The sequence below is a fragment of the Rhinoraja longicauda genome, chromosome 2, assembly GCF_053455715.1.
Source record: "Rhinoraja longicauda isolate Sanriku21f chromosome 2, sRhiLon1.1, whole genome shotgun sequence".
NCBI lineage: Eukaryota > Metazoa > Chordata > Chondrichthyes > Rajiformes > Arhynchobatidae > Rhinoraja > Rhinoraja longicauda.
The window spans coordinates 90,018,361-90,038,119 of record NC_135954.1 but is presented as its reverse complement, the minus strand read 5'-3'; the positions used below and the strand labels follow the sequence as shown (position 1 = coordinate 90,038,119).

Here is a 19,759-nt window from a genome sequence, read left to right as displayed (position 1 = left end):
TCTACATCGCCCGGTGCGGCTTGGCCGCGGGACTTAACATCGCCCGGTGCGGCTCGGCCGCGGGGCTCTACATCGCTGGTGCGGCTCGGCCGCGGGGCCCAACATCGCCCGGTGCGGCTCGGCCGCGGGGCTTTTCATCGCTGGTGCGGCTCGGCCACGGGACTTAACATCGCCCGGTGCGGCTCGGCCGCAGGACTTAGCTGCGCAAGGCTCGGTCGCGGGGCCTTCCATCGCCCGGCTCGGCCGCGAGACGTTTCAGCGCCCGGTGCGGCTCGGCCGCGGGGACTTCCACCCCCTTGCGGGGACTGTGCGGGTCGGTCGGGGACAAGCTGTCTGTCCGTGTGCGTGGGGAAGAGAGTGGAAGTTTTGTTGCCTCCATCACAGTGAGGGGGTGTTTGGAGTCACTGTGATGGACGTTTGTGTTGGGGTTATGTGTCTTGTGTTCTTTTTTGTATGACTGCTATGTAGTTTCGTTCGGTACCTTGGTACCGAATGACAAATAAAGCTCTGTTGTTGAACTTATAGGGAGAAAAACTGATCACCCCCTCCTTTGGGTATTTGAACACCAGGGTGGGAAGAGATGTCATGGGGTGATTGGTAAGGAAGAAGTAGAGAAGACCAACTCATTGGCAGGATCCTTCTCATTACAAAATGCTTGGAGCACAACTGCAGTTGAAGACTGCGTGTTATATGAGACCCGGTCCAAGCACAGGACCTTTTAGATGTCTATCCCGTTGTCCAACCTAGTTTGTGTCTACCTTTTAGATTATATCATCTGAGTACAAGACTACAAAGTTGTTCCTATCACCTATGCCATAGCATGCGCAGTGCTATCAATATCAGCATCAATAGAAATATTGCGACAAGAAGGTACATGTGAAAGCTGTGAAATCCCCCAAAACACATCTCTTCTCAAACAGTACTCTACAGACAACTCTGCAAAAGCATCCACACCTTATGGGTTGCTCTTAGTCCACCAAATGTGCATCTGTGAAGAGACTCTTCCAAGTAAAATAATGGACTGGTTTAATGCAAAGATCAAGGAACGAACTGAAATGGAAGCCGCATATATATTTTAATTGGGATAACAAACAGCTCGAGAGGCACCTGAAGGCAGGGTCAGCAAAGATTCTATAACCTAAAGAACAGATGGCGGGTGGATTGTACAAGATTCAACAACTCACTGACAACCACAACATGTATGATTTTACAGCAACTATAAAATCCATACACGTACCCACAACCCCACCAAGCTGAGAGCCAGAAATGGGGATGAAGTCATTGGGGGCAAAGAGACAGTTAACATTCACTGGAACCGTGATGAAAATCTAAAACTCGGCAGTAAATAGTGGAATGCAAGGGTTAAACAGACTGTGTCACTAAAATGGAATTGTCAGATAACAGCAATGCTTTCAGCTAAATTAATAGCACTCAACACACACAATAGCAGGCTTGCTTAGAAAAACAATTAGATGAATGGGAAAATGCATGGGCAAACTAGGACAAACCTGTAAATCATGAGGCCACCTGCAAGGTCACTGAGATAAACTTTTACCTTCTCAGAGACATCCAAGACTAGCACAGCATCTAATGTGACAAATAACTATTGTTTTCGACACTAAGGAGGACACCAGTTTTAAAACAGGCACCTGTTGTTCTTAGATTAGGGTGGAAGTTCAAGATTTCAAGTATAAAAATGGCTGTTACACATGAGCTGACGGGACTTCACCTCGGACCAGATCAAAATGGTGCCAGGACCCTCACGTTCTCCAGATCAGTTATTGCAAGCAGGAATCCCGGAATGGCAGAAGGGGATGAGATTTGTTTCTATTTTTGGGTGAACTTCACCTTCGGGGGGAGAGAGGGAGGTACGTCAACTTTTCGAAAGATCACCGGTCTAAGCTCCTAAACTGAGTGTCCAACAAGCTTTTGACGTTACAACCTTCAAGGCTGAAGGATATTATGAGATTCAGTGTTTATTTGCTATTCTCTGCTGTTATTTATATTGACATTTATTTGTGTTTTTATTGTTGCTTTAAGTGAAGTTGCATTGGTATTCTATTGCTATCTTCTCACAACTTGGTTGTTGCTTTAACGTTGTTTTAATAAATGTTTTTTGTTTTAAAATTTAATATTGTCCGAGTGTTTTTCCTCCATCACTGATCCAAATCCTCGAAACCTGCTAGTATCCCATTACAAAGAGCTATATTCACAAATCCATAATCTAATCATTCACAGATAGACACAAAATGCTGGAGTAACTCAGCAGGACAGGCAGCATCTCTGGAGAGAAGGAATGGATGACGTTTCAGGTCGAGACCCTTCTTCAGACCCTAACATCATGAAGAAGGGTCTTGACCTGAAACGTCACCCATTTCTTCTCTCCAGAAATGCTGCCTGTCCCGCTGTTACTCCAGTATTTTGTGTCTTTCTTCGATTTCAATCAGCATCTGAAGTTTCTTCCTGCACATCTATTCATTCACACCTGGAAAGAGAGGACATACCAGATGTCAAAGATATAGCAACTGTGATGATTTTCAAGGAGGCAAACGTCTTCCACCTGTCAGATTCCTCCTCAATTGCCTCCTCCCTGTAGGATGCTGATTGAATTACAGCCATGAATACATCCACGTTGAGGCAGGTGGATATGATCTTTTCCACATGACACCTCAGAGGGGACAGCAACAGCCATCATAAATGGTTTTCTTTGACCTGGCCGAGGCCTTCGATTCCATCAATCAAGAGGCACCCTCCACAAATCCAGCTGCTCACAGAAACGAGTGCCCATTCTTATGCTTATACCATGATAGCATGTAAACTACAAATCGAACAATTAGATGTTTGGGAAAATACTTGGGCTCACTTAGAACCAGTGAATCATGAGGTCACTGAAATGAACTTTTACCTTTGGAGAATTCATCGCAGTGACGATCTGTGTCAAACAAGGATGTGTTGTTGCCCCTGTGTTTTTCTCAATCTTACTTACCAATGTTGCACTTCACTCCAACATATTTCCCACTAGAATTGACCTAATGTTCAGAACTAATAGAAAACTGTTTAACCTAATGGCAACAATACTCCAGAACCAAGTTCACCCAAACCTCAATGGTCAGGCTACCATATGCATACTGAATGCTCGTGTTGGCATATGTTCATTTATCAAAGCATGCAGGAGAACCTGTCTTGCGCTCAACATCCATAAGACAAGGATCCTCTAACAACCTGCCCTGCACACCACACTACTCTCTAACCACAAAGCTTCATGGTGAGATCCTGGAAAATATGAAGCATTTCCCAGATCTCACGAGACTCCTCTTGACAAAGACAAATACTGATGATGAAATTCACCCTAGCATTCGACACACCAGTAGAGTCTTTGCTTGATAAGAGTAGCTGAAGTACAAGACCCAACGCAAAACTTGCTGTCTGCCATATAGGCCTGCTATACGCTTTCAAATGCTTAACTACCGAGAGCGGGTATCTCATGACAATTGATTGCATAATGTCCGCAAAATCTTCAAGGAGAATAAGCGTACCATCATCAATATTCTCTCCCAACATCAGTGATTTTTCCCAGGCCAAATCGCACAGCACTGAAGCCCAAGTTACTCACAGCCAGCTATGCTGGGCAGACTCAACATGAGCATGCCTGACACCAGACTCTCAAAACTGACTGTCTATTCTGAGCCCTGTATTGGGAGATTACCAGGCAGGAACAAAAAAATCTTCCTCCTACTCATTTTAAGTTAAAATGTATTCATTTAGAACTTCTTAATGGGAATTAGGAAGTGAGTGAGGGAAAGAAACATTCCAAATATATACATTGGCCCAAATACAAAACAGCACGTCCATGCCAAGATTTGCTCAGAATGTCTTACCTTAGCCGAAATGGAATCACGGTCATAGGCTGGGATCCAGAGTGCTCATATAATTGTATGTGCTGTTGTCCAGTTACATAATTATCCCATTTGACTTGCAATGTAGTCACGTGTTCAGATCCAGTCCTGGCATCACTCTCAAAAGTAGCTTCACTTTCCACTGACTGGGTTGAACCCTCAACAACTGCCTGCAGAAATTTTCTCAACCTGCTTAGTACGTTAAGTCGCCATAGCTGAGATGTAACGCGGCGGTTGGGGTTGACAGACAACATCCAAGAAGGCATCTTCCCTCCAGTTTTCAATCCCTTTGACAATCTCTGGTGTGAAATGAGCTCCAGAAAATTCTTCAACAGGATGTTGCAACAGTCTGTAAGAAGCTCAGGATAATGTTCCAACAAAATGTCTAATATCTTCAAGGCATCCTCCTGTATTCCTTCAAAAATGTGAGTCATTGCACTGGAAAGGTGTGCACTAACCAAAGGAAAAAAAGGCGCCATCTGATCACTGGAAATTTTCGGAGTAATAAATTGTAATAGCTGGATTGCCGCTGATCTGACTGTGGGGTCTTTGTCTGTGAACATGGGTGCTAAATCACTGAGAATATTAGAGAGATGCGATGCAATCACTGATGGATGCTGGGATACAAGATCTTTGAGGCCAGTTAGAGCACCCTGTTTAATTCCAGAACTATAATGGTGCAACTGCGTCAACAAATCCTATTGAGAAAAAAAAGCTAGGTTATTGTCAGCATACTTACGTCACTAATAAATTCAACTTCCACCTAAATGCTTCTCAACCTCTCTGAAGGCGAACCTATTCAATTTGGTGAGGAGAGGATTTATGTTGAGACACAAGACAGAATACTAATTTCTCATCTTTAGATTGATATGAATCTTTAATATGAACATTAAATTCTCCATTTTTTGGTAATTAACATACAAACAATAATAATTTATTTTTGAAAAATAATAATTTATCTTTGAAAAGGGACAATGCACATTAATTAACATTCAAACAAGTGTAAATGTACTCGAATTAGCCGATAGGCTAATTTTTAATCGATAAACAACTCTATCCCTCTCTTCCCTTTGCCCCATCAAGATTCACACCCATTTCTTCCCTTCCCCCCACATTCCTTCCTCTGACTTCACAATTCACAAAACTTCTATTCTTATGTCACACTTTGGCTTTTCATCTCTGGCCTTTGTCCAACCATTTGCCAATAAAACCACCCTCCAGTCTGACCTATATGTCCAGGGCCTCCTCCATTGTCAGAGTGAGGCCCAGCGCAAATTGGAGGAACAGCACATCATATTTTGCTTGGGCAGTTTACACCCCAGCGGTTTGAACATTGACTTCTCCCACTTCAGGTAATCCCTGGTTCCCCTTCCCAGTTCTCCTACTAGTCTTCCTGTCTCTGACTACATCCTATCTTTGTCCCACCCCTTCCCCTGACATCGGTCTGAAGAAGGGTCTCGACCCGAAACGTCACCCATTCCTTCTCTCCTGAGATGTTGCCTGACCCGCTGAGTTACCCCAGCATTTTGCGTCTTCCTTCGATTTAAACCAGCATCTGCAGTTTTATTTTTTTCCTACTCACTCACCTGTATCCACATATCGCTTGCCAGGCTATGTCCTGCCCCACTGCCCTTCCATCTTTTTCACCCTCACTACAATCAATATGAAAAAGAACCCCAACCCAAAATATCACCTCTCCATGTTCTCCACGGATGCTGCCTGTACTCTGGTTTAATGGCCACATGTTAATATATTGCATAAATCTTCATATGCCAGTTTACATTTTATAAGGCTAAAAGCAAAATTCAAAAAATAGGTCAATGATATGCTTTGAGATGCAGGTTATGTAAAGCTTTCAGTTTATCACCATTTTTTCAAACTACTTTCTCCAGAATTTAACTAGTTTAATTTATTGTCATGTGTACCAAGGTATAGCAGAAAGCATTTTTATTGCATGCTATCCAGTCAGTGGTGAGACTATACAGGATTACAATCAAGCCCTCCACAATGTATAAATACAGGATAAAGGGAATAACGCATAGTGCAAGATAATATTCAGTAAAGTCCGATTAAGGTAGTCCGAGAGTCTCCAATGAGATAGATGGTAGTTCAGGACCGCGCTGTAGTTGGAGACAGGATGGTTAAGTTAACTGATAACAGCCGGGAAGAAACTGACGATGAATCTGGAGGAAAGCGTTTTCAAACTTCTGTACCTCTTGCCCGATGGAAGAGGGGAGAAGAGAAGGTGTCCAGGGTGAGAGTCATCCTTGATTATTCTGGTGGTCTTGCCGAGGCAGCGTGAAGTGTAGATGGAATTAATGGAAGGTAAGTTGGTTTGCGTGATGGTCTGGGCTGCATCTACAATTCTCTGCAATTTCAAACCATGCTGTGATTCATCCCAATAAAATGCCTTAGGTGGCACATCTGTAGAAGCTGGTGAGAGTTGTTGAGGACATGCCAAACTTCCTAAGCGTTGTAACGGAGTAGAGGCATTGATGTGCTTCCTTGGCCGTTGCTTCGATATGGCTAGTCCAGGACAAGTTGCTGGTGATATTTCCTCCTAGGAACTTGAAGGTTTCAACCATCTCTACTTCGGCCCCTTCAATGTATACTGTGGTACGTGTACCGCTTCGCTTCCTGAAGTTGATCACAATTTCCTTGTCTTTTTGACATTGAGGGAAAGGTTATTGTCTTGACACCGTTCCAAAGTTCTCAATCTCTTTCCTGTAAGCCGCTTCATCATTATTTGATATCTGGCCCACTATGCTGGCACCGTCCACAAATTTGGAAAATTGAGTTGGATTTGTACTTGGCTGCACAGTTATGGGTGTACAAGGAGTAAAGAAGGAGGCTGAGAATGCATCCTTGCAGAGTACCAGTGTTGAGGATTATCATAGAGGATGATTTGCCCCCTATCCTCACTGATTGTGGTCTGTTGGTCAGGATGTTGAGGATCCAGTTGCAGAGGAAAGTGCTGACACCGAGTTCCACATGTTTGGAGATGAACTTGGATGGGATAATGGAGTTAAAAGCAGAGCTGTAGTCTATGAATAGAAGTATGATAGAGGTATCTTTCTTAACTAGGTCTCTCTGAATGGTCAGGGAGATGGTATCAAGGCTGTATCAGTCTTGCATTATAACAACACCATACATAGAAGCGGTCAGGCCATGTGGCATGAGTATAGACTTTGGGAGGTCATATTACCGTTAAACAAGACATGTTTATACAAGACATACAAGTTATATAAGACATTGGTGAGGCCACATTTAGAGTATTGTGTTCATTTTTAGTCACCATGTTATAGGTTAGATGTTGTCAAGCTGGAAAGAGTGCAGAGATCTACGAGGATGTTGCTAGGACACGGGGGCTTGAGCTACAGGAAGAGGTTGAGCAGGCTAGGACTTTATTCCTTGGAGCGCAGGAGGATAAGGAGTGATCTTAATGAGGTGTACAAGATCATGAGACGAATAGATCGGATAAATGCAGAGATAATCTCATAAGAGACATTTGGACAGGTACAGGATACGTTTAGAGAATTATGGGACAAGCATGGGCAGGTGGGACTGGTGTGGATAGGGGCAAGTTGTCGGCACAGATAAGTAGGTCTGAAGGGCCTGTTTCCATACCGCATGACTCTATGACCCTCCAGACTATTTGGTTGATAATAGCTGATCTGTAACATGGCTTTATTTAGCAGTCTTTGTTCCATACCATCAATGAAAACTTCAATGACTTTGCAGAATACTTCTTGGGGAGCGAGTCCGAAACAAAAGTCTTTTGTTACCTTTTGAATGGCGTAAAATATTTCCATACCTCATTCCTAGTTTTAATTTTATGATTATGCTCCTTGTTAACATATAACATATAACATATAACAACTACAGCATGGAAACAGGCCTGTCCGGCCCTACCAGTCCACGCCGACCATTCTCCCTGACCTAGTCTCATCTACCTGCACTCAGACCATAACCCTCCAATCCCCTCATCCATATACCTATCCAATTTACTCTTAAATAATAAAATCGAGCCAGCCTCCACCACTTCCACCGGAAGCCCATTCCATACAGCCACAACCCTCTGAGTAAAGAAGTTCCCCCTCATGTTACCCCTAAACCTTTGTCCCTCAATTCTGAAGCTATGTCCCCTTGTTGGAATCTTCCCCACTCTCAAAGGGAAAAGCCTACCCACGTCAACTCTGTCCGTCCCTCTCAAAATTTTAAAAACCTCTATCAAGTCCCCCCTCAACCTTCTACGCTCCAAAGAATAAAGACCCAACCTGTTCAACCTCTCTCTGTAGCCTAAGTGCTGAAACCCAGGCAACATTCTAGTAAATCTCCTCTGTACACTCTCCATTTTGTCGACATCCTTCCTATAATTTGGCGACCAGAACTGCACACCATACTCCAGATTTGGCCTCACCAATGCCCTGTACAATTTCAACATTACATCCCAACTTCTATGCTCGATGCTCTGATTTATAAAGGCAAGCATACCAAACGCCTTCTTCACCACCCTATCCACATGAGATTCCACCTTCAGGGAACAATGCACAGTTATTCCCAGATCCCTCTGTTCCACTGCATTCCTCAATTCCCTACCATTTACCCTGTACGTCCTATTTTGATTTGTCCTACCAAAATGCAGCACCTCACACTTATCAGCATTAAACTCCATCTGCCATCTTTCAGCCCACCCTTCCAAAAGGCCCAAGTCTCTCTGTAGACTTTGAAAATCTACCTCACTATCAACTACTCCACCTATCTTAGTATCATCTGCATATTTACTAATCCAATTTGCCACACCATCATCCAGATCATTAATGTAAATGACAAACAACAGTGGACCCAACACAGATCCTTGGGGCACTCCACTAGACACTGGCCTCCAACCTGACATACAATTGTCAACCGTTACCCTCTGGTATCTCCCATTCAGCCATTGTTGAATCCATCTTGCAACCTCACTATTAATACCCAACGATTTAACCTTCTTAATCAACCTTCCATGTGGAACCTTGTCAAATGCCTTACTGAAGTCCATATAGACAACATCCACAGCCTTGCCCTTATCAATTTCCCTGGTAACCTCTTCAAAAAATTCAAGAAGATTAGTCAAACATGACCTTCCAGGCACAAATCCATGTTGACTGTTTCTAATCAGGCCTTGATTATCCAAATAATTATATATATTGTCCCTAAGTATCTTTTCCATTAATTTTCCCACCACAGACGTCAAACTAATAGGTCTATAATTGCTAGGTTTACTTTTAGAACCTTTTTTAAACAAAGGCACAACATGCGCAATGCGCCAATCTTCCGGCACCATCCCTGTTTCTAATGACGTTTGAAATATTTCCGTCATAGCCCCTGCTATTTCTGCACTAACTTCCCTCAATGTCCTAGGGAATATCCTATCAGGACCTGGAGACTTATCCACTTTTATATTCTTCAAAAGTGTCCGTACCTCCTCTTCTTTAATCCTCCTAATTTCCATCACTACTCTACTTGTTTCGCTTACCTCACATAATTCAATATCCTTCTCCTCGGTAAATACCGAAGAAAAGAAATTGTTTAATATCTCCCCCATTTCTTCCGGCTCAGCACATAGCTGTCCACTCTGACTCTCTAATGGACCAATTTTATCCCTCACTATCCTTTTGCTATTGACATATCTGTAGAACCCCTTGGGGTTTACTTTTACATTACTTGCCAAAGCAGCCTCATATCTTTTTTTCGCTTTTCTAATTTCCTTTTTAAGATTCCTTTTACATTCTTTATATTCCTCAAGAACCTCATTTACTCCCTGCCGCTTATATTTATTGTATATCTCCCTCTTTTTCCGAACCAAGTGTCCAATTTCCCTGGAAAACCATGGCTCTTTCAAATTATTATTCTTTCCTTTCCACCGAACAGGGACATAAAGACTCTGTACTCTCAAAATTTCACCTTTAAATATCCTCCATTTCTCCATTATATCCTTTTCATAAAACAACAATTTCCATTTCACTCCTTTTAAATCCTTTCTCATCTCCTCAAAATTAGCCTTTCTCCAATCCAAAATCTCAACCCTTGGTCCAGATTTGACCTTCTCCATAATGATATTGAAACTAATGGCATTATGATCACTAGACCCAAAGTGCTCCTCAACACATACCTCCGTCACCTGACCCATCTCATTTCCTAACAGGAGGTCCAACACTGCCCCTTCTCTGGTAGGCACCTCTACGTATTGCTGCAAAAAACTATCCTGCACACATTTTACAAACTCCAAACCATCCAGCCCTTTAACAGAATGTGATTCCCAGTCTATATACGGAAAATTGAAATCACCCACAATCACCACTCTGTGCTTACTACTAATATCTGCTATCTCCTTACATATTTGCTCTTCCAATTCTCGTTCCCTATTTGGCGGTCTATAATACACCCCTATAAGTGTTGCTAAACCTTTCTCATTTCTGAGTTCCACCCAAACAGCCTCCTTAATCGAGCCTTCTAGTCTGTCCTGCCAAAGCACTGCTGTGATATCCTCCCTGACAAGCAATGCAACACCCCCACCTCTTGCCCCTCCGATTCTATCACATCTGAAACAATGAAATCCTGGAATATTTCATTGCCAATCGCAACCCTCCTGCAACCATGTTTCACTGATCGCCACAACATCATACTTCCAGATGTCAATCCAGGCTCTAAGCTCATCCACCTTTCTTACAATGCTCCTAGCATTAAAATATACACATTTAAGGGACCCATCATTTCTGTTCAGAATATACCCAATAGAAGCCAAAGTTCTCTTTACCGACAAATGTTTGATATTGATTAGATGCCCACTAAATATGCGAATTCAACAAAGTGTAAGTCAATTTCATGCCCACTGTGGTCTCAATGTAATTTCTTTGGCACTTCATGACCAACATGTCACTTCAGTTTCTGACATCAAAGTAGAAGCCGGCAGTTTAGATAGGGTTCACTTTATCTGCCCTGGCCCCTTTTCAATTTCCTGCTCCCAAATGCACATTCCCCTCTGCCAGTTTAATCCAAAAATGGTAATATGCAACTGTTATTTCTTTGTCCAATCAACATTTCCATTAAAAAGCCAAGACCTCTACGGGTTCTGGGGAAACACTATTGGTGATGCCCTGCCAGAGAACTACCTTTACTCCCATTTGGTCTATTATCTCCCAGTTAACAAACTCTGCTTCAAATTTGTCGCATCTTGCTATCTAACGATATCAAAATGAGTCTTACATAATTATGCACATGAAAAATATTCCTCATATCTGCAAAGCACAATCCTGTTCATATATGATAGATTAAAAAGAATATCCACCTCTTATTCAAAACTCTGCCAAAACTGTGCTGGGCCACCAATGCCCACCCTATTCAAAAGGCTCAATATTTTGAGAACAAAGGAACAGGAACAGTTAGTCCTTCACTGTTCAAAGCGATCAGTGATGATTAGTGACCCAGCTCCAGATACCTTGCTTTGCTTCATATCATTTAATATCATTGGTCCCTCCCCCCCTGAAAAAAATCAATAAGCCAGAATTAAAATGAGAAATTCTAATATTAATTCCCATTTGCAGAGATTTCCAACAACCCATACCATTTTCCTGAGCCCTGTATACTGGGCGTCCAAGTATCTCTAGACCACTGTTTCTAGCTTTTGTGACCATTCAAACTGTTCTATCCTTTTGACGTTCAAACTTAGTGACTTTACTTTAGCCCACCTGAACAGTGGGGGTTGTTAGGGGCACTAAAGAGAATAGCTACAGGGAGATAAGTTTGGAATGGGAATTGCTGTGAGGGCTAGCATAGATTTGATGGGCCAAAAGGCCCCTTCCTAATTTATAAGGAAAAATGTATTATCCATATCTTCTGGAAGCTCCATAAATAATCTCTAGACAATGCTTTCTCCAAACAATTAATGATTCATCTTTTTCAAATCCACGTTGACTTTCCATAAGCATTTATTGGAAAAAAATAACATCATAGACTCAGAGAGTGTCATGCACAAGAGAAAGACAATTAAAGCATGCAATATACTAATTTAATCAATGTCAGTCAAGGAAACAAATGGGGCAAAATAGCTGACCTGGGACTTCTAAAGGAAATCAGATTTGATCAAGGGAAGTACACGTAATTAAGTGAGAATTAAGATCAGGATTTGGCACAAGTGCATGCTCAATACAGTGCAAATTGCCTGATCATACTCCCTTTCTTGGCAACACATAACTAGCACATGGGTGATCAACAAACAAGGCAAAATGCCTTCAGGAAAGAGAGAAAGTAAAGATTAATGAAGGGGTATATGCAGCATGTTATTCCACTCTAGGCTGTCAAGCACAGCTGATTGCTAAACGTACCTTTACGTTAAGTTTGCGGTAATTTGTTGGCAGTAATGCATCACTCGTCAGTTGCTCTGGAACATGGATGGCACGTGTTTTGAAGCTTGTATCGGTTGCATTATCTGCCTTTGGTTTTATTTTGCCAACTTTTAATTTAATCTTTTGAAAGTCATCTTGACGCTTTCGTTTCTTCGTCATCTTGTTTTACCCTGCATTAAAGAACGTGTATTCTTAACTAGTCAAGATAATTAAAATGTAAAATAATTCTATTCTATAATTCATAAACTATAAAATAGCAAGGGTTATCTTAGGATACATACATACGTATCAATTGCCTGATTTGTTATACTAGAAGCTTTAAAATACCTGCAGTAAGAAGACAACATTAAATTAACTTAGAAAATGAACTCATAGAATTTATTTTTTTAAATCGGAATCACCAAACAAAAATCTGCAAAATGCATGGCTAAACTTCTGCTGGGCCAGGTTATTTTTAATGGTGCTTGTACATTTATCCAATAGCATTTATAATTGATTGTGTTTCATATGTTTGAAAGGGAAAAGCAGGAAACATTCTGGAAGTAAACGCAAGTCGGCAAATAACTGTTACCGTTACTACAATTTTCTGAAGTTCTCCACTGAAGAATCATAACTTTAGATTGGAAAATTACGCAACAGAGAGCCATTTAAGAATAATATAGAACGAAAGACAGGGATTTATAGATCAGATTCTGTTGTTCAGAATCTCATCTATAATTAACTATTGAAAACTAAGTATCTTTAAAATGCTCAATTTATTAAGGAGCAAGAACATGCAAAAGGACAGACATGAGTAAATGTCTAATCTTTGAAATGGTCAGAGTGCTCTGAGGCAATGGATGATGAGATTGGCAAGGTCACAGTGAGTGATGGATGTTTCTTTTTTTTGTGTTTTGTGTTGTTTGGGGGTGTGTAATTTGTTTATTTTATTGCTCTTATTGTTGGACTGTGGGTGACGAAATCTCGTCCAAAAGACTTGTTTTTTGGATGACAAATAAAGATATCCTGAGAATAAGGGGTAGGCCATTTAGAACGGAGATGAGGATTTTTTTTTTCAGACATAAAACTGTTCAGACATAAAACACATAAAAGTTATCAGACATAAAACTGTGACTAGTGGGGACCAACGGGAATCAATGCTGTTACTCTAAGTTTTTCTAGTTCAATAATTGGCTGAGCATACCAAATGTCATATTTCCAGTTTGCTCGAGATACTAATCCAAATGGAATTGTGAGTAAGGAAAAGAGGTTCCAAGGAAACGTTGAGTGAAAGTGTGAGAACATAGCATGTGGAATATAATGTAAAATAAAGCATCATCCATTTTGGTGCACATTTGTTAAATGGCAAAATATTTGGTAGTGTTGACTAAAAAAGTGTCCTTAATGTGCTTATATACAATTTGCTGAAGGCCAATAGGGTGCAGCAAGTGATTAAGAGTTAAAATAGTATGTTAGCCTTTATTACAAGAGGATTTGAATGTTAGAGAAATGAAGCCATATAGATGAGAACACTCCAATAGTTCTGTGTATTACTTTGGTCATATAGGGAGATTGAAGCCTGCCACTGACCCAAATTGAAGAGCCTGAACATTAAATCATGGTTTCAAACTAAATAGGAGAAACTCCTTTGCTCAGAGGGTGATGAATTTTTGGAATTCCCTCGCACAGAGGTTTGAGGAGTATCAGATATCGCTTTCATTCAAAACATAGACTGTTATATTTCTGTACGTTAAGTGAATCAAGGAACGTGGGTTTTGTGTTGGAAAATTATGCATAGGTGGGTAATAGGCAACGATCTTAATAAATGTTGGAGTAAAACCGAAAGGCTGGACGACCTGTACCCCTGCTCTTCCTTATTTTTTTCCTTTTTCTCTCCCATCGCGACACCACTTCCCTGCACCCCCCCCCCAGACCCAACACCATCTCCTCTCCCTCCCACCCTCCCCCCCCAGACCCAACACCACCTCCTCTCCCTCCCTCCCTCCCAGACCCAACACCATCTCCTCTCCCTCCCCCCCTCCCGCAGACCCAACACCATCTCCCCTCCCTCCATCCCCCAGACCCAACACCATCTCCCCTCCCTCCCCTCAGACCCAACACCACCTCCTCTACCTCCCCAGACCCGAAACCATCTCCTCTCCCTCCCCACCAGACCCAACACCACCTCCTCTCCCTCCCTCCCCCCAGACCCAACACCACCTCCTCTCCCTCCCCCCCAGACCCAACACCACCTCCTCTCCCTCCCCCCCAGACCCATCACCATCTCCTCTCCCTCCCCAGACCCAACACCACCTCCTCTCCCTCCCCCCTCCCCCAGACCCAACACCATCTCCCCTCCCACCCCCCCCAGACCCAACACCATCTCCTCTCCCTCCCCCCCACACCCAACACCATCTCCCCTCCCTCCCTCCCCGACCCAACACCACCTCCTCTCCCTCCCCCCCAGACCCAACACCACCTCCTCTCCCTCCCCCCCAGACCCAACACCATCTCCTCTCCCTCCCTCCCTCCCCCAGACCCAACACCACCTCCTCTCCCTCCCCCGAGACCCAACACCACCTCTCCCTCCCCCCGAGACCCAACACCACCTCCTCTCCCTCCCCCTCCCCCAGACCCAACACCATCTCCCCTCCCACCCCCCCAGACCCAACACCATCTCCTCTCCCTCCCCCAGACCCAACACCATCTCCCCTCCCTCCCTCCCCGACCCAACACCACCTCCTCTCCCTCCCCCCGAGACCCAACACCACCTCCTCTCCCTCCCCCTCCCCCAGACACAACACCATCTCCCCTCCCACCCCCCCCAGACCCAACACCATCTCCTCTCCCTCCCCCCCCTCCCCCAGACCCAACACCATCTCCCCTCCCTCCCTCCCCGACCCAACACCACCTCCTCTCCCTCCCCCCCAGACCCAAAACCACCTCCTCTCCCTCCCCCAGACCCAACACCACCTCCTCTCCCTCCCCCAGACCCAACACCACCTCCTCTCCCTCCCCCAGACCCAACACCATCTCCTCTCCCTCCCCCAGACCCAACACCACCTCCTCTCCCTCCCCCCCAGACCCAACACCACGTCCTCTCCCTCCCCCCCAGACCCAACACCACCTCCTCTCCCTCCCCCCAGACCCAACACCATCTCCTCTCCCTCCCCCCCCCAGACCCAACACCACCTCCTCTCCCTCCCCCAGTCCCAACACCACCTCCTCTCCCTCCCCCCAGACCCAACACAATCTCCTCTCCCTCCCCCAGACCCAACACCATCTCCTCTCCCTCCTCCCCCAGACCCAACACCACCTCCTCTCCCTCCCCCCCTCCCCCAGACCCAACACCATCTCCTCTCCCTCCCCCCCCCCAGACCCAACACCACCTCCTCTCCCTCCCTCCCCCCAGACCCAAAACCACCTCCTCTCCCTCCTCCCCCCGCAGACCCAACACCACCTCCTCTCCCTCCCCCCTCCCCAGACCCAACACCACCTCCTCTCCCTCCCTCCCCCCCAGACCCAACACCACCTCCTCTCCCTCCTCCCCCCGACCCAACACCACCTCCTCTCCCTCCCCCCTCCCCAGACCCAACACCACCTCCTCTCCCTCCCTCCCCCCCAGACCCAACACCACCTCCTCTCCCTCCTCCCCCCGACCCAACACCACCTCCTCTCCCTCCTCCCCCAGACCCAACACCACCTCCTCTCCCTCCTCCCCCAGACCCAACAACACCTCCTCTCCCTCCTCCCCCAGAACCAACACCACCTCCTCTCCCTCCCCCCCCGACCCAACACCACCTCCTCTCCCTCCTCCCCCAGACCCAACACCACCTCCTCTCCCTCCTCCCCCAGACGCAACACCACCTCCTCTCCCTCCTCCCAGACCCAACACCACCTCCTCTCCCTCCCCCCCAGACCCAACACCACCTCCTCTCCCTCCCCCCCAGACCCAACACCACCTCCACTCCCTCCTCCCCCGACCCAACACCACCTCCACTCCCTCCTCCCCCCGACCCAACACCACCTCCTCTCCCTCCTCCCCCAGACCCAACACCACCTCCTCTCCCTCCTCCCCCAGACCCAACACCACCTCCTCTCCCTCCTCCCCCAGACCCAACACCACCTCCTCTTCCCCCCCCCGACCCAACACCACCTCCTCTCCCCCCCCTCCCCCAGACCCAACACCACCTCCTCTCCCTCCCCAGACCCAACACCACCTCCTCTCCCTCCCTCCCCCCCAGACCCAAAACCACCTCCTCTCCCTCCTCCCCCCGCAGACCCAACACCATCTCCTCTCCCTCCCCCCTCCCCCAGACCCAACACCACCTCCTCTCCCTCCCTCCCCCCGACCCAACACCACCTCCTCTCCCTCCCCCCTCCCCCAGACCCAACACCACCTCCTCTCCCTCCCTCCCCCCCCCAGACCCAACACCACCTCCTCTCCCTCCCCCCCCAGACCCAACATCTCCTCTCCCTCCCCCCCAGACCCAACACCACCTCCTCCCCTCCCCCAGACCCAACACCACCTCCTCTCCCTCCACCCTGACCCAACACCACCTCCTCTCCCTCCCCCCCAGACCCAACACCACCTCCTCTCCCTCCTCCCCCAGACCCAACACCACCTCCTCTCCCTCCCCCCCAGACACAACACCACCTCCTCTCCCTCCCCCCAGACCCAACACCACCTCCTCTCCCTCCCCCCCAGACACAACACCACCTCCTCTCCCTCCCCCCAGACCCAACACCACCTCCTCTCCCTCCCCCCCAGACCCAACACCATCTCCTCTCCCTCCCTCCCTCCCCCAGACCCAACACCACCTCCTCTCCCTCCCCCCCAGACCCAACACCACCTCCTCTCCCTCCCCCCCAGACCCAACACCACCTCCTCTCCCTCCCCCCAGACCAAACACCATCTCCTCTCCCTCCCCCAGACCCAACACCATCTCCCCTCCCTCCCTGACCCAACACCACCTCCTCTCCCTCCCCCCCAGACCCAACACCACCTCCTCTCCCTCCCCCCTCCCCCAGACCCAACACCACCTTCTCTCCCTGCCCCCCCAGACCCAACACCACCTCCTCTCCCTCCCCCCAGACCCAACACCATCTCCTCTCCCTCCCCCCCCAGACCCAACACCACCTCCTCTCCCTCCCCCCAGACCCAACACCATCTCCTCTCCCTCCTCCCCAGACCCAACACCACCTCCTCTCCCTCCCCCCTCCCCCAGACCCAACACCATCTCCTCTCCCTCCCCCCCAGACCCAACACCACCTCCTCTCCCTCCCCCCCAGACCCAACACCACCTCCTCTCCCTCCCCCCCCCCCCCCGACCCAACACCACCTCCTCTCCCTCCCCCCCCCAGACCCAACACCACCTCCTCTCCCTCCCCCCCCGACCCAACACCACCTCCTCTCCCTCCCCCCCCCAGACCCAACACCACCTCCTCTCCCCCCCTCCCCCAGACCCAAAACCACCTCCTCTCCCTCCCCCCTCCCCCAGACCCAACACCACCTCCTCTCCCTCCCCCCCCCCAGACCCAACACCACCTCCTCTCCCCCCCCTCCCCAGACCCAAAACCACCTCCTCTCCCTCCTCCCCCCGCAGACCCAACACCACCTCCTCTCCCTCCCCCCTCCCCCAGACCCAACACCACCTCCTCTCCATCCCTCCCTTCCCCAGACCCAACCTCCTCCCCCTCCACTACCTCCCTCCCTCCACTGGGGCCTTGCACACTCACAGTTACTCCCCCCTCCCCCAACACCTCCTCTCCCTCCCTCCCTCCACTGGGGCCTTGCGATCACAGTTACGCCCGCCTCCTTCTCTCACATGGCGCCTCCATCTCTCACATGGTGCCTCCTTCTCTCACAAGGCGCCAGCTCCCCAGGATAGACCCCTCCATCCATTCCTCCCCCCCCCCCCCCCCCTCAAAAGTCTCGAACCACCTCCTCGCTTCTTTGCGAGAGACCCGCACTCCAACTCCGGGCCCACTCGACCCCGTCCCTCCTCTTGTCCCTTTGGACGCGTCCGTCTCCCCTCCCCTCCCCTCCCCTCCCCCTCGGCCGGGGCCTCCTCACTCAGCCAAAGCCTGGGTTTCCCCCTCCTCCCCGCACAGTCGGGCCGGCCCCGTTCCCCCTCTTACCAGAGGCAGCAGCAGCAGCAGCAACGCCGTGTCTGTCGCTGTCTCCTCCTCTTCCTCCAGCCGCCCGCCAGCACCACGCCAGCCTCCCTCTCCCCACATGCACTGTAGCTGCCCTCTGCCCGCCAGCCTCCCTCTCCCCACATGCACTGTAGCTGCCCTCTGCCCGCCAGCCTCCCTCTCCCCACATGCACTGTAGCTGCCCTCTGCCCGCCAGCCTCCCTCTCCCCACATGCACTGTAGCTGCCCTCTGCCCGCCAGCCTTCCTCTCCCCACATGTACTGTAGCTGCCCGCCTCCCTCCTGGCTGGGCTGGGCTGTGCACCCAATTCAACCCTTTAAAAAAAAAAATTATTAGGAAAAAAAACCAAAAAAATTCCCGTCCATTGGCTTGTGCTGATAAAACCGCGGCCAATCAACCTGATCCCAGCACTTTATTTTTTAAATCTTAAAAACCTGGGTCCTTCCAAGCGGGTTTCCTGGGAAATGTAGTCTTCCAGAGCGTTTCACCCACTGCTGGTGGCACTAGGAGCAAAGATTAGGTATCACTTAATGCTGGAGTAACTCAGCAGGTCAGGCAGCAGCTCAGGAGAGAAGGAATGGGCGACGTTTCGAAGCGTCACCCATTCCTTCTCTCCAGAGATGCTGCCTGACCAGCTGAGTTACTCCAACATTTTGTGAATAAATACCTTCGATTTGTACCAGCATCTGCAGTTATTTTCTTACACTACCCTTCTTCAGACTGATGAGCAAAGATTATCTTTGCCCACTAGCAGCATAGAAACATAACATAGAAACATAGAAAATAGGTGCAGGAGTAGGCCATTCAGCCCTTCGAGCCTGCACCGCCATTCAATATGATCATGGCTGATCATCCAGCTCAGTAACCTGTACCTGCCTTCTCTCCATACCCCCTGATCCCTTTAGTCACAAGGGCCACATCTAACTCCCGACTACATGTGTAGGAAGGAACTCCAGATGCTGGGTTACACAAGGCTGGAGTAATTCAGCTGGTCACATCTCTGGAGAAAAGGAAAAGGTAACGCTTCGGGTGGAGACCTTTCTTCAGACCACTAGTGGCATGTTTGTTCAAAGGAATTGCCCAGGATAAACCGGCATTGCAAGTAATGACGATGCACACCAAATATATATACTGTGTATAAAAAGATGGATGTTTATTTTGAAGATCACGTCCTAATTCCACCCATTTTACATGCTGAGACATTATAAAATGCTGCAAACTATGTGAAATATTTTGTGTTATTCATGCCGCAAGGATGGTTACAGAGAAAACCCAAAGTATTTCAAAGATTCATATCACCCACTGTATTTTTATATTCTCACAACATTATGGTTACAT

The 19,759-nt window shown here is 47.5% G+C and overlaps 1 protein-coding gene across 1 annotated transcript in view; it reads right to left on the bottom strand.

Annotated features, from left to right (window-relative positions):
- The window catches only part of tex10 (testis expressed 10), a 52,410-nt gene extending 33,880 nt beyond the window's left edge, over positions 1 to 18,530 (bottom strand). The window contains exons 1-3 of the mRNA XM_078423502.1: positions 18,404 to 18,530; positions 12,263 to 12,453; positions 3,879 to 4,594 (exon numbers count right to left, since the gene is read on the bottom strand). Coding sequence (XP_078279628.1) covers positions 3,879 to 4,594; positions 12,263 to 12,442 — 896 coding nt within the window. The 5' untranslated portion in view covers positions 12,443 to 12,453; positions 18,404 to 18,530. The remainder of the gene's footprint in view (positions 1 to 3,878; positions 4,595 to 12,262; positions 12,454 to 18,403) is intronic.
- Positions 18,531 to 19,759: the final 1,229 nt, after the last annotated feature.